The 16,552-nt window shown below is 39.0% G+C and overlaps 1 protein-coding gene across 1 annotated transcript in view; it reads left to right on the top strand.

The window, feature by feature from the left end:
* Positions 1-16,552, top strand: part of LOC124622162 (E3 ubiquitin-protein ligase SHPRH) — a 256,731-nt gene that overhangs the window by 30,655 nt on the left and 209,524 nt on the right. Inside the window, exon 2 of the mRNA XM_047147806.1 lies at positions 14,140-14,860. Coding sequence (XP_047003762.1) covers positions 14,146-14,860 — 715 coding nt within the window. The 5' untranslated portion in view covers positions 14,140-14,145. The remainder of the gene's footprint in view (positions 1-14,139; positions 14,861-16,552) is intronic.

Below are 16,552 nucleotides of genomic sequence, written 5' to 3'. Positions count from 1 at the left end.
AAAAGAAACAAGAAAGAATATGACCATTAGACATTACACATGTGGTGGAACCACTAGCAGTGTCACCTCTTGAGATGATGCTCGATGTCAATAATTAGTGTTCTGTTTATAACTTTCCCCTCAATGATAATGAGAAGCCGGGTAAAAATAGCAGCCAACATACAAGGAAAATTTTGGACCAGTGGTAAGGAGAGCTGGAGATGTAATTCCGTGTAAGGTGCTCGATCTCCATGCGTGTCACACTTTCATAAAAATTGACACACTTACTGGTAAATTCATTCTTCCGTGCGCCATTTTGCATACTCCGTCAAGAACAGTGCACTCACCATGCAAAATAATCCTCACTGAATAGTAAAGTTTCTCATTGTGGCTCTAACAAGATAGAGTTGCATCCTGTATGCCAAATATTAGCTCCAAAAACTAAAAACATAATGTTCACAGGAAATGTTCGTTACCTTGTGTACTCTTCCATTCCCTCTGGTATAAACAATTCTACCTATATACAAGCAAATGGTAGAGAATTTTCTGTAAATGCTCATTCTCATGTGTTCGCTTCCATTATGTATGTAGTATGTAGGTGCCGAAAATTGGTGTCTGTGAACTGCTGTACAAACCACTGTTATAAGGTGTTCTTTGCATGGCAAAATTGTGTAACTTCAACATTTTTTTTTTTTTTTTTTTTTTGCAAAATACTTGCAGTGCCTCTTAGCAACTGAAATTTTGAGAGTGCATTTCTTTCGTTGTCTTCTTCTTGTGTAAAAAATTTCATGGTTTGACATGTCATATTGGAACATTCTCTTGTCAGTCAGCTTTGTGTTGGTGACCAACGGCCACATCCTCTGATGTGAGGATCCAGCCCACTATTGGTGTCATGCCCATCTGACAGTGGCCACATCCTACTGGACTCCCCTAATTTGGCCATCTTACAATGGAATCGTAAACTTGATGACACACTATCTCTGGTGCTAGTGGTTGACTCAAAGCAGCTGACTTGGTTTTAGGTGGTTTATAGTTGTCTCTCACTTGACCATGTTGTAATTTTTCTTGTGGTATTGGAGGGTGTGGAAGCAGTGGACAGATGCAGGGCTGTCTCTCCCATCGCACGGTGTGACCCGGAGGCCTCCAACTGCTTTCGGTGTGAGACAACTCTCCCATTTTCACTCATTTAGCCATCTCTCACTTTAGGTTGTTTGTCTCTCTTGGTTTTCTCGATTCTTGGATACACTCGGGTTCATCAGGGTTTTTCTTTTTTACCCTTCCTCTCTGGGGATTATCCCGGCTTGACACAAAAATGATTGAGGGACTGATAACCTCATAGTTAGGCCACTTTAATCCCATCCATTCATCCAAGCATACCTTCTGGATGGACTAAAATCTTATAATCAATTAAATATACACATTTCTCAAGAAATCCATTCTCAGGTCATTTGGTTGGTCCCCTTTCTCAACAGGTGGAACTCTACTGGTTTGAAGCACAACAGTGAAATTAGTTTCTTTAAACATAAACAGTGTACCAAGAATGCCTCAAATACTGTTGGGGATGACATTTCCCTGTCCTCCCAGGCTTCTTCGGACAGGAAAAATACAGGCAGAGGGTCTACTGATGTGCTCAGCCTGGTGTTACAATTGCTGCAGCTGTCTCTAATGCCATAACAAAATTATTTCCATTGTTTGATTATGCCATAGCAAGAACTATTCATGACACAAGTCTTTGTTTCTGTATTTGTTGCCGAGAAAGTTGTAAGTATTTTCGTGCTGAATTCATTACCGATATTACCACAGAATTTTTCGCTGCCTGTTTCTGTTGTGACTCTTGTTGATGGTTATGTATAGTTTTTTCTTACAGCTTGAGAGCAACAGAATCCATACTCAAATTTAGTGAGTTCACACAAGTACTTGACAATAAACACAGTGACTGAACTTTTGTGCAGACAATACTTTATAGCACTGTACTCCTATACGGTAAGACAGTTGAATAAATTGAGTCCAAAGACAGTTACCTCAGACTCGCATGTAATCTTTATTATGAATTTGCTCAACCCAGTTCTCACATTACATGCTGAAAGGCATGGATAAAGGCAGTCAGCTAGATGCAACATATTTCATGATTTCCAAAAACCATTTGACTCAGTACGACATCTACACTTATCAAAAATATGCCAGTATGGGGTATCAAGCAGTTTTTTAAACTGGATTAGGTCTTTTTTTTGTAGGGAGGGTGCAGCACATTACGTCAGATGGAGAGTCGTCAACATGTAGAAGTAACTTCAGGTGTGCTCCAGGGAAATGACTTGAGACCCTTCATATTGTATACTGATAACCTGCAGACAGTGTTAATAGCAGTCTCAGACTTCTTGCAGTTAATGTAGTTATCTGTAAAAAATACTGTCTGAAAAAGAACTTTACAAATGTTTATTTGGCTCAGTGGTTCAAAGGTTGGCAGTTTGCTTTAAATGATCAGAATTGTAAAATTGTGCACTTCACAAAATGATAAAATATGGTATCCAATGCGTACAAAAAATTGCTGAACTATCAGTTTAATACGTCACTGTTGCAAAATACTAACATGAATCCTTTGCTGAAGAATGGAAAAACTGTTAGAAGCCAACCTCTGCGAAGAGCAGTTTGAAATCCAGAGAAATGTAGGGTCATGTGAGGCAATACTGACCCTACAGCTCCTCGTAGAAGATAGGTTGAGGAAAGGCAAACCTATGTTTATAGCATTTTAGACTTAGAGGAAGCTTTTGACAATGTTGAGTGGAATAATCTCTTTCAAGTTCTAAAGGTGGCAGGGGTAAAATGCAGGGAGTGAAAGTTTATTTAAATTTTGTACATAAAACAGATGACAGTTATAAGAGTCAAGTGGCATGAAAGGGAGACAGTGGTTGAGAAGGGAGTGAGACATGGTTGTAACCTATCCCCGATGTTATTCAACCTGTTTATTGAGCAAGCAGTAAAGGAAACAAACAAAAAATTTGGAGTTGGAATTAAAGTCCAGGGAGAAGAAATAAAAACTCGTGAGGTTTGCCAGTGACATTGTAATTCTGTCAGAAACAGTAAAGCACTTGGAAGAGCGGTTGAACGGAGTGGATAGTGTCTTGAAAGGAGGATGTAACATGAACATCAACAAAAGCAAAATGAGGATAATGGAATGTAGTCGAATTAAATCAGATGGTGCTGAGGGAGTTAGATTAGGAAATGAGACACTTAAAGTAGTAGATGAGTTTTGCTATTTGGGAAGCAAGATAACTGATGGTAGAAGTAGGGAGGGTATAAAATTTAGACTGGCATTGGCAATAAAAGTGTCTCTGAAGAAGAGAAATTTGTTAACATCGAGTATAGATTTAAGTGCCAGGGAGTCCGTTCTGAAAGTATTTGCATGAGAGGGTAGCTGTATATGGAAGTAAAACAGGTTGATAAGCGGCTTAGACAAGAATATTGAATCTTTTGAAATGTGGGGCTACAGAAGAATGCTGAAGATTAGATGGGTAGATCACATAACTAATGAGGAGGTACTGAAGAGGATTGGAAAGAAAAGAAATTTGTGGCACAAGCTGATTAGAAGGGATTGGTTGGTAGGGCACATTCTGAGGCATCAAGGAATCACCAATTTAGTACTGGAGTGAAGTGTGTGTGCGTGGGGGGGGATAAAAATTGTAGAGGGAGACCAAGAGATGAATTCAGCAAGCAGATTCAGAAGGATGTAAGCTGCAGTAGTTAGATTTGAAGAGGCTTGCACAGAATAGAGCAGCATGGGTAGCTGCATCAAATCAGTCTTTGGACTGAAGACCACAACAACAACATGAGTACAATATCAAGAAGTCACAAATGGAATTGGTCAACTAGCACAGAACTTGAGTGTAACAGTTTTTAGGGATACAAAATGAAATATCACATATTGTCAGCTGTAGGTAAAGCAGGTGGTAGGCTTCAGTTTATTGATAGAATACTAGGAAAGTACAATCAGTTTACAAAGGAGATTGCTTCCAAAACATTTGTGCAACCCATCCTAGAATATTGCTCAAGTATATGGAGTCCGTACCAAATAGGATTAACAGGGGATAATGAGTGTATACAGAGAAGGGCAGCATGAATGGTCACAGGTTTGTTTGACCCAAGGGAGTGTGTTATGGAGATGCAAACTATCCCAAGAAAGCATACTTAGAAAGTTTCAAGAACCAGCATTAAATGACAAGTTTAAGAATGTACTATAACACCCTATGTGTCACTCATGAGGTATCATTAGAACAAGATTAGATTAATTAAAGCACACAAAGAAGCATTTAAATAATCATTTTTCTCACACTCCATATGTGAATGGAATGGGAGAAACACCTAATAACTGGTACAATGGTAAGTACCTTTTGCCATGTGCTTCACAGTGGTATGCAGAGTATTTATGTAGATGTAAAATTAACGACCTAGAACATCAGTCTGGTGGCTTAATAACCATATGATGAGGAACAGTTGGAACGTACACATAAACTTCGAGGGGCATTCAATAAACAATGCCACTTATTTTTTTCTGAAAGCAAGTTGGTTGTATTCAGGATTCCAATACACTACTTTATTCCCCACTCCTTTGGGTTCAAAACTTTATTTTTCAGCATAATCTCCATTCAATGCAACAGCCTTATGCCACCTTACTGGGAAGACCTGTCTGCCCACACGATACCACTCTGCTTGTCGACAATATCTCGGTGCATAAATAACATCACCATCATTCACATACTGCTCGCTGCACAGTGCATCCTCCATTGCGCCAAACAGATGGAAGTCGGAATGTATGAGATCCAGGCTCTAGAGTGGATGTACTGTTATGCAGTAGTGTCTGTTTCTGTAGAGGTTGCTTTACAGTGAGTGTATACTGTGGAACACTCCTCTCAATATAGGTAGATTTGTGAGTGAGTTCCTCTTAGGTGCACACAGTTGTGTGATGCTTTGCATTGTCATTGAGAAGGAGAATTTGGTTTACATTTTTGTAGCAGCAAACACGCTGAAGCTGTTCCTTCAGTTTCTTGAGTGTCCCACAATACATTTCAGAGCTGATTGTTGCACTTTTAGGAAGGACATCAAACAGAATAACTCCTTCAGAGTTCCAGAAGACTGTCATTGTGACTTTACCAGCTGAGGGTGTGACTTTGAGCTTTTTCTTTGGAGGAGAGGTGCTGTGGGGTCACACCATGTATTGTGTTTTGTTTCCGGTTCAAAGTGATGAACCCACATTTCATCCGCTGTGATGACAATCGACAAAAAGTTGTCACGATCAGTCTCATAACGCTCTGTGCTTGGAACACACGTTGAAGGCTGCATACAGTGCTGCTACCTATCGTAACTATATGAAGCTATAGGAGCTGAAGCAGGAATATTCCAAAATGTCCCACAACAAATTCTGCATTTCTTTCAGCTGAAATTGGCTGAGGAAAAAAATCTGCTGCCTTACCTATTGAACACCCTTCATAACATAGGTCACCATCTGTCCGAGGTAAGTGTATTACGCAGACAGATTACATGATGTAATTCAGCTGCTGCATGCCTCTGGCCCAGGTCCAGGCCACGACTGCTAGGCATAGTGCAGGAAGAGCTGCCGGCTGCTGCTGCTGAGCAAGAGCATGCCACATCACAACCTCTCCAACAGCATGAAATCTCCTTACAAGGCAGGAGCATGTCTGTCTACTGTCACGTGTTGAATATGTTTTCATAATTTTTTTTCTCTAAGTTGGACAAACTGTAAATAAAATGTAGGTTTGCAGCATACCAAAAAAAACTATGGTTTTCAAGTTTTTGGATTTGCAGCCAAGTTGTCCAATGCACCTACACTGTAAATTGTGGTTTATTAAGCCTCATAACATATGTAATCTAAATCATTTTATTCAGATACAGGAGACTTGTCAAAATTGTGCTAAAACTTTGCCATAAACATAGAATGACTTACGATAACAGCAACAGCCTAATAATAACACTATTACACACACACACACACACACACACACACACACACACACACACACACACAAAATCAAACATTAAGTTATTCCTTGCTCGAACTATTGTTTCATCCTCTACGAATTCTTCCACTGACTGGTAGCATTTCTCCCACAGAATCCGTTGTAGCCTTATTTTTAGAATCTCTGGTTTCCAATTTAATATATTTTTTTCCATTTAATTGATTGTGTATTGTCATCCTCATATACTGTGAATTTGGTACATATAATTTCAATTGGTGAATGGGTAACATAAAAGTCTTATTATTTCACATGTTGTACATGTGATTAAAATGATTATTCTCAAATAATTTTGTTCTGCTGCGAAGGAAGGTTATAATTTCATAAATGTATATGGAGGGAACAGCTAGGATTTGTAGCTTCTGAAGTAATCGGTGGTAAAATTAGTTTTGCTGGCAGTACACATGTATCTGATAATTTTCTTCTGCAGTTCCACTATTCGAGATACGCTGTTTGAATTTCCCCACAAAATTATACCATAGACAATGACAGATCCAAAACAACTATGATAAGACTATTTTCTGTGTTTTGTGTCAGTAGAATTTGCCAGTATTTGTATTGAAAGTGCAAAATTGCATAACTTGTTTGATAGAAAGTCAGTATGTGTATTCCAGCTAAAGTTCTTGTCCACATTTACTCCAATGAAATTGATCATGTCCACGTCTGCCATAGTTAGGTTGTTATGTTGTATTTTAAGTACCACACATTTCAGACATTTGGTTTTGAAATGTACCGTATGAGTTTTTTCAATGTTCAGTTTCAACACATTTAACTGGAACCAGTTTTCTAAGGTATCCATTGTGCTCACATTAGTGCTCAGAATTTTTTTACACATAATCTTTAAGTAAAAATATATCTAAAAACAAAGATGATGTGACTTACCAAATGAAAGTGCTGGCAGGTCGACAGACACACAAACAAACACAAACATACACACAAAATTCAAGCTTTCGCAACAAACTGTTGCCTCATCAGGAAAGAGGGAAGGAGAGGGAAAGACGAAAGGATGTGGGTTTTAAGTCATTCCAATCCCGGGAGCGGAAAGACTTACCTTAGGGGAAAAAAAGGACGGGTATACACTCGCGCACACACACACACATCCATCCACAAGATGGACATCTCTGCTCAAACTCTTTGTCTTTAAATATGTCTGCTTGTGTCTGTATATGTGTGGATGGATGTGTGTGTGTGTGTGCGCGAGTGTATACCCGTCCTTTTTTTCCCCTAAGGTAAGTCTTTCCGCTCCCGGGATTGGAATGACTCCTTACCCTCTCCCTAAAACCCACATCCTTTCGTCTTTCCCTCTCCTTCCCTCTTTCCTGATGAGGCAACAGTTTGTTGCGAAAGCTTGAATTTTGTGTGTATGTTTGTGTTTGTTTGTGTGTCTGTCGACCTGCCAGCACTTTCATTTGGTAAGTCACATCATCTTTGTTTTTAGATATATTTTTCCTACGTGGAATGTTTCCCTCTATTATAACCATAATCTTTAAGTAAAATAGAAATATCATCTGCAAGCAGAACTGAGGGGGGAAGTATTTACAGGTAAGTCATTTAAGTAGAATAGAAACGTGATTGGCTCTGAAATGGAGCCTCGAGGCATACCTTGTGATACTGGGCTTAATTTAGAATAATAATTTACAGAATTTGAACTGATAATTACCTTTTGTTTTCTGCTCTGCAGGCATGGTGTAAGCTGTTTCAGAGCATTGCCCTTAATACCATATTTATCTGATTTATAAGAGAAGCAGGCCATGATTTGTAGAGTCAAAGGCTTTTCTAAGGTAACAGAAGATACCTGCTACTTTACTCCTCTGATCCAGTACTCTACATACCTTTTCGATAAAGTTATACTCTTCAAACCACTCTAAAGTGCCTGACAGAGGGTACTTCCATTGTACCAGTTATTAGGGTTTACGTCCATTCCATTCATGTAGAAAGAGCAAGAAAAAGAATTGCTTAACTGCTGTTGTGCGTGCTGTAATTACACAGATATTTCTGTCACTATCCTTAAGAGAGTGATACATAGGGGTTGTAATGTATTCCTAGATTCGTCACTCACAGCTGGTTCTGGAAACTTTCCAAGTAGGCTTTAACGGGATAGTTTGCATCTGTCTCCATCTACATAAACATCTACATCCTACTCTGCAAGGCAGCTAGTGGTATGTGGCAGAGGGTTTTTCTGGTGCCAATAACTGATCCCCCTCTCCCCTGTTCCACTTGTGAATGGCATGTGGAAAGAATGATTACTGGTAATCATCTGTAATAGCTCTATTTTCCCAAATTTTCTTGTTGTAGTGATTTCACAAGATGTATTTGCGAGGAAGTAATATGTTGTCTGACTCTTACCGGAAAGTATTCTCTCGAAATTTCAATAGTAAACCTCTCTGTGATGCATAACTCCTCTCTTGTAATGTCTGCCACTGGAGTTTATTGAGCATCTCTGTAATGCTCATGCACCAACGAAATGATCCCACGATGAAACTAGCTGCTCTTTGTCAGATATTCTCTGTCTCTTATATCAGTCCTACCTGGTAAGGATCCCATATCGGTGAAGAATAATCGAGAATCAGCTGAACAAGCACCTTGTAAGTCAATTCCCTCATGGATAAGTTACATTTCATTTAGTTCTCATAAGTTTTCAATGTTCTTCCCCTACTTTCATGAAATGTCGAAGATATACATACATAAATAAATACAAAATTTGTTTGTTTCATATATTTGTTTATTTGCATTGTCTTTGGTACTTAGTTTCTCTTTCATATGATATGCAGCTAAACAGTCTCCAAGATGTAACGCAACTCCACAAGACTTACACATTAAGTTTGTTGTTCTTCTTTTTTTTGTTTTTGGAACATACATGACAGTTTCTTCATTTTCGTTTATTCTTTTCGGAAATAAGTATTAGTTGGTGTTGGTTTATGTGACCAGAAATTCTGTCAACCAGAACATGATGAGATGTACGCGATGTAGTGGCAACCTCCAAGTTTTGCTCAGAAGCAAGTACATGGTCTTTTATCCGCGAATCAGACACATTCAATAAAAAATCGTGAAATCGGAGACTCTTGTGTTCTGTATTGAAATATTGACACGTACAGAATGCATTAAATAATGTGCAATGATAGAGGTAATGCAAATCTTTTTTTTACAATTTTATCGTTTTTCTGTATATAGGGTAATAACTCAAATATTGCTCTGCCCGATCTACTCCGTTCATATATTTGTTGTAGTCTAATACACTTCCAGCTTTTTAAATTTTGTAATTGGTTTTTCTACATTTACTGTGAGTTTCAGTCAAAGTAGCATTATGTATTGTAGAGATCATTCTTATTGTTTTAGTTTTCGAAGCTCTCCATACCTGTGTGAGTACTTCACATTTTCATATGACAAGCTGCAAACACATTGACTTTTGCGTGCTTTAATTTTTCCGGAAATCCTCTATTTTGCCATATTGTTCCACAAACTTGAATTTTATTTTCAAGTAACTTCTTGCAAGTTCTACACTGTTATAGTAGTTATCCATGTAGAGGTGATGCCACTTTCCATAAGAAGGTGTCAATAGTTCCATCACTGTTTTTGCTAAAGGCTGTCCAGCGCCAGAATATATCTTGAATTGAGGATATGTATCCTGTACTCGAATCGCACAGTATCTGAAAGAGTATGCCATGTTTTGTAATTTTCAACGGATTGTAAACTTTAAAATTTAACCGTCCACGCCATGGTATCATTCCTTCATCAGTTGAGATGTTTTGACTTAGATTAAAGGTTTCTTGAAAATTTTTTGGAAAAATAATCAATTACGAATTGCACTTTGTAAAGCCGGTCGACATTATCCAGTGTATTGTTGTTGTCAGAAAAATGTAAAAACAATAATATTTGTCAGAATCGGTTGCAGGACATCGTTTTGCGAAATATCAGTGTGTGTATCAACGGATTCGTTGACCAATAATCATTGATCCTTGCTTGTTTTACAATTCCCATAAGGGTAGCAAGCTGAAACCATTTTCTGAGTTCGGGTCCCGTAAAGTCGACAAATTTCGCATTTTTTTTTTTTTTTTTTAAAATCCAGTTTCCTTCTATTACAATTTTGACTGTAGCACTCGTTGGTTTCGTTGCTAATATATTCAAACAGATCGTTCCCAATATATAATTCTACGATATCCTCGATGCTCTATGTATCTTTGGGAAATATGTTTGGACCAGGAGATCCTTCAAATTTAGGATTTGTCCTCAGTAAATCAAAGTCTGACCACTGTGCACTGTATTCTTCATCTGATTCATCCGAATCATTTGGCAACTGTAGCATCTGCCGAATTCTTCTTGGACGTATTTCACAATCTTCCGGTGATTCTGCTTCACTTTCATTTTTTTGATATCCAATGTCTTCTTCCCAATCAGCCAAATCGTCCAGAAGGTCAGACAAGACGTCCGCTTATTCATCGTAAGTAATTGTATCGTCTCTTTCATCTGCCACGATGAAAGGGCACAAGTACTTATAAAAACGAAAAAACTTGTTGATGTGTGTAACTTATTGTTACCTAAACAAAACACCAACAGAACGCAAAAGATACTAAAGTGCTGTCGCCGGCCACTGCGCGGTACTATGCTCACAACACCACTGTGGTGTTGCTGGCCAATGAGCGCTATTTCGTGCACAACACCACTGTGGTGTCGCCGGACAGCGTAGTGTTAAGGTCACTGTGAATAATTAGGCTACTCCTACACATTTTACAGTAGATACTGTTTCTAACAGTTTGTTATCGGTACTGTAGTTGTACAGTAGTGAATTTCCTTTCCTATGTATGCACAGTATATTACATTTATTCATGTTTGGGGTCAATTGCTTGAGTCAGCACCAATCATCAATCCTCTGCAGGTCATTCTGTAAAATACTGTCTTCCAGCATTACTACTTTCATATAGACAACCACGTCATCTGAAGAGCTTCTGACACTTTATGCTGTATCAATTATATACGTTGTAAACAGTAACAGTCCTATCACACTTGCTTGGGGTATTCCAGAAATTCCCTGTACATCTGTTGATTTTGTTCTGTTATGAGTGATGGGTCGAGTTCTGTCCACAAGAATGTTTTCAATCCAGTCACAAATCTGGTCCAGTACTTGATAAGTCCTCCCCCCCCCCCACCCTCACCCCCCCCCCACCCTCACCCCCCCACACACACAAACACACACACACAAATCGGCGGTGTGTAATGGTGTCAAATGCCTTCCTGAAGTAAAGGGACATGGCACTAGCTTGACCACCGTTGTCTACAGTGCTATGAAACTCATGGAGGAACTGATGGAGATGAGTTCCACAAGATCTCTGTTTGTGGAATTCATGTTGATTTTTATATAGAAGATAGAGGAGACTTCTGTTTTCCAAAAATATCGTAATTCTTGAGCATAAAACATGTTCGACAATTCTTCAGCAAATTGACATCAACAATATGGGTCTATAATTATGTGTATCTGTCCTATGGCCCTTCTTGAAAATGGGAGTGTCCTGCACTTTTTTGCCTGTCACTAGGAACCCTTAACTACTCCAGCGATCTACAATAAACTGCTGCTAGAAAGAAAGCAAGTTCTTTCGCATAATCTTAATAGCACCTTATAGGTATCTCATCTGGCTCTTGGGCCTTTGCACTACTAAGTGACTGTAGTTGCTTTTTTGTTCCACATTTGGTTATCTCAATATCTGCCATCTCGACATTCATGTAATGATTGAAAGGAGGGGTCGTACTACAATCTTCCACGGTGGAACAATTTCAGAAGATCGAGTTCAGTATAGTGGCTTACTCTCTGTTATCTTCTGTTTCAGTGCCATTATGGTCACCGAGTGAATGAGTAGAGGATTTCAAACTGCATACTGATCTTACATAAGACCAAAATCTCTTAGGATATTAATTAGACCACTTGGCAAAATTTCTTTGAGTGTGTCTCAGTTCAGATTTTGCAGCATCTCTGTGACATTCTCCTGTGGGTCCAATAAACCTGTGATCATTCGTGCTGCCATTCTCTCTATACATTCAATATCTCACGGTGGTCCTATTTGGCCCAGGTTCCACACACTTGAGCAATATTCTATCGTGGGTTATGTATGCAGTCTCCTGTGTAGACTGATTGCATGACCCTAGTATTCTACCAACCCACCTGTTTACTTAAGACAGATACTATGTGATCATTCCATGTCATGTTCCTGCAAATTTTTACATTCAGATGTTGGTATGAACTGACCGATTTCAGCTGTAATTCACTGATATCATAGTCTTAAGATACTTCATTTTTTTCATTCTGTGATGTCCACAATTTTACGTCACTGTGCACCATTTTGAAATCTTATCAAGATCTGACTGAATATTTGTGTTCATTACAGATAACTGCATCATCTGCAAAAAAAGTCTGAGGTTACTGTTAATATTGTCCTTAAGATCATTAATATACAGCATGGACAGCAGGGGATCGTGCACACTTCCATAGGATACACCCAAGGATGCTTCTGCATCTGTCAATGACTCTCCATCTGAGATAACTTGATGCATTCTCCCTACCGAAAAATCCTCAGTCCTGTCACAGATTTCACCAGATACATCTACTGTACTTTGACAAAAGCATAGCTTTGGTACTCGGTCAAATGCTTTACAGAAATCGAGATTCTACATTTCTCTGATTGCCACGACCCAAAGCTTTCGAATGTCATGTGAGAAAAATGACAGTTAGGTTTAACATGATTAATGTTTTTGACGTTCATGCTAGGTGGCATCAAGGAAAATACCTCGTTATTTTTGAGCTCAGAATATGTTCTAGGATTGTGCAATGAATGGATGTCAAGGATAATAAACAGTAGTTTTGTGGATCACTGCTACTACCCTTCTTGGAAATGGGTGAGACATATGCCTTCTTCCAATTGCTGGGCATGGTTTTTTGTTCGAGGAATCTCTGATAGGTTATAGTTAAGAGGTCTTCATCAGTGCCACTGAAACTAGTATCAGTTTCACTCTTTTTTTTTTTTTTTTTTTTTTTTTTTTCAGTGTAATGAGAATTAAATTGAGGAAATACTATGAGGTTTTCCTTTCCAAAAGAATGTTTTAAAATGGAGTGAAACATTTCTGCTTTTGCTTTGCTGTCATTTATTTCAGTGACTGGACACTAACTTTGATGCCACTAGCAGCCTTGACAGACAGCCAGCATTTCTTTGGCTTTTGTGAAAGATCTTCCAACAGTATTCTGCTATGGTAGTTACTGAAGGCTTCATGCAGTGCTCTCTTGACAGCCGAACATGTGTCATCCAGCATCCCTCTATAGCTTAAAGCTTTGTTTTACATCTGTTATGTAGTAGCCTCTGTTTCTGTAGAAGTTGCTTTACAGTGAGTGTTTACTGTGGAACACCCCTCTCATTATAAACTGTTCTACTGCATACATATGTATCCAAGTGCACGATCAAATATTCTTCACTTGTCATTATTGACACAATTCTTCACTTGAGCTATAGTTCCGCTAATACTCTTCTCATGAACTAAATGCTTCAAATTCCCCATTAAGATTTGACACTACTGCTTCTCTATCTAGTTTACTGAATTTATAAATCTTTCTTCTTGTTTTATTTGCCCTTTGTATATCTGTAATCATTGTTGCTCCAAGTGTTTCACAATAACTGGTACCAGTTTTGATGTAGACATCCTCAGAGAGGTCACGTCTATTTATTACCATTATATCGAATATATTTCCATTGTGAGTGGGCTTCTGAACCATCTGTTGTAGCTAAATTTTCAAAGAAGACATTCAGTAATGTTTCACAGGATGTCTTGTCATGGCCACCACCAACAAAATTGTAATTATCTTATTTTTCCCTTTCATGATATTTTGACAACTGCTCTAGTAGAAGCTCATTATTTGGAGCAAAGAAATCTGTGCTCAACAACTGATGAAAACAACTAGAGAAATTGTCAAAATATAAAGGAAGAGAAATGGCAGCCCACCTGAAACGAAAACTGTTATAAACCACCACTTCCATGAACAAAATCGGCAGGATCACAAAAATAAAGATGTTTTTACCCATTGGTATAAATTACTTTTTGCTTCTGTAATGTCATTTTCTACAATATTTGAGCATTAAGATATTTTTTCTTTTTTCAGGGGAAGATGCCTAAGCGAAAGTCTCAGCCCAAGAAAAATGCAGCTGACTCACAAGTCCAGTTACTATGGAATAAAACAGTCGTTTACGGCCCAGATCCTTTCAGAGGAGCTGGCACTTCACAGGCACGGAGGGAACAGCTTGTTAACAGTGACATTAGTGATACCGATGACTCTTCTGGTGAAGAAGGCAGTAATGAGCATGATAGTGACTCGGAATTGTCTATTGTCGAAGAGAGAGAAAGTAGGGCTCAGAGATCCAGTCGAGATAACAACTCGACTGATTCAGACATTGTGATAATTGATGAAATTAACTCTTCCAGTAACGCCGAACTTGATGTGACAGTTATTGAGGATGAATCAGGTCGAACTCCTCCACCAGGTCGAACTCCTCCAGAACTGATTGTTATAGACGACTATCCATCTCATAAGAGAAGAAGAGTGAGTGAAAAGTCACGTTTCTCCAAGGGTCCCTTTTCAGTTCTGAATGAGTATGCATCTGACTGTTCTTTTTATTTAACATTAAAAACTGAGCCACCCACAGAAGAAGCATTCATAGGTAGTGTTGTGATTGAAGGAGTTACATTTGAAAAAGTGGAGAAGGCTTCTTTCATAAGACTGTATATAAGTGAATTTCCTGGTAGAAGCTTTTTGTATATTAAAAATAAGGTTTCAGAAGATTATTGCATAATTACTCAAATTTTGGATGTCACTCTTTTTTCAGGTAAGTTAGAGTCTTTTTGATGTAGTTTATGCCACTGCAACCATAATAAATCAAGTAATGTTTCTGGTTTTGGAAGGCTTTAAGCTGCAGTTGTGGAACATTGGTGAATCGTTACATGTATTAAATTAATGTCGCTAAAAGCACATGTAGTATTTATTTGTAACTGAACCTTCATGTATTTCATGCAACAATTATAAGAGCTGTACAAGAGATATAAGCACAATTTTTTTTTTTTAAAACAAATAACAGGTGGGTCTGGTCAAAGATGCCCATGCAGGAGAGGGGGTGGGCGCAAGTAGGTCCACGACCCCCCCCCCCCCCCCCAATCCATATCCTAGGGAAAGGAAAAAATTGAGTGTAGCCAGGGATTTTTCTTTCAAGAAAATTATTTAAAAGTCCGTATTACATAACTTTTTAACAAGGTCAGAACTGGAACTTTTTATGGCTACTTACAAGTCACCTACATCTCCCAAAACATTAAAAAAAGTATTCCACACTTCCAAGTCTAGTGGTCTCCCCCCCCCCCTCCTCCCCCCTTCCCCACCAACAAACTATTGTATGGGTGCCCTTGGGGCTAATGTGATTCTTTCTACACCCATGTTATTTCTCAAGCTACAAGTGTGTTCTGTGTGGTGCCGTTTGATGAACAGTTTGGGGAATTCTGCTAGCAATGTCTAACTTTTGGTTTTTTGAGTACAAGACACTGAACTGGAGTCTGTTCATTGCTGCCAGTACTCTGTTAACATAAGGTCTCTGTGCTCCAGTCGATAGGTGTGATGGTGGATCATAGCACAACAGCAGTTTGGGCTAACAGCTTGGAGCATGGGGGTGGCAGTAAGAACACAAATCTCAGCCACATTGTATGCTGCATATAACATTACACTTTCTACGTCTACATCTACATTTATACTCAGCAAGCCACCCAACGGTGTGTGGCAGAGGACACTTTACATGCCTCGGTCATTACCTCCCTTTTCTGTTCCAGTCGCGTATGGTTCGCGGGAAGAACGACTGTCTGAAAGCCTCCGTACGCGCTCGAATCTCTCTAATTTTACATTCGTGATCTCCTCGGGAGCTATAAGTAGGGGGAAGCGATATATTTGATACCTCATCCAGAAACGTACCCTCTCGAAACCTGGCGAGCAAGTTACACCGCGATGCAGAGCGCCTCTCTTGCAGAGTCTGCCACTTGAGTTTGCTAAACATCTCCGTAACGCTATCACGGTTACCAAATGACCCTGTGACGAAACGCGCCGCTCTTCTTTGGATCTTCTCTATCTCCTCTGTCAACCCGATCTGGTACGGATCCCACACTGATGAGCAATACGCAAGAATAGGTCGAACGAGTGTTTTGTAAGCCACCTCCTTTGTTGATGGACTACATTTTCTAAGCACTCTCCCAATGAATCTCAACCTGGCACCCGCCTTACCAACAATTAATTTTATATGATCATTCCACTTTAAACCGTTCCGCATGCATACTCCCAGATATTTTACAGAAGTAACTGCTACCAGTGTTTGTTCCGCTATCATATAATCATACAATAAAGGATCCTTCTTTCTATGTATTCGCAATACATTACATTTGTCTATCTTAAGGGTCAGTTGCCACTCCCTGCACCAAGTGCCTATCCGCTGCAGATCTTCCTGCATTTCGCTACAATTTTCTAATGCTGCAACTTCTCTGTATAC

Source organism: Schistocerca americana, chromosome 7 (assembly GCF_021461395.2).
Source record: "Schistocerca americana isolate TAMUIC-IGC-003095 chromosome 7, iqSchAmer2.1, whole genome shotgun sequence".
In the NCBI taxonomy this organism is placed as follows: domain Eukaryota; kingdom Metazoa; phylum Arthropoda; class Insecta; order Orthoptera; family Acrididae; genus Schistocerca; species Schistocerca americana.
Note: the sequence above shows the minus strand (reverse complement) of the source record. Positions and strands in the feature narration are given on the sequence as shown.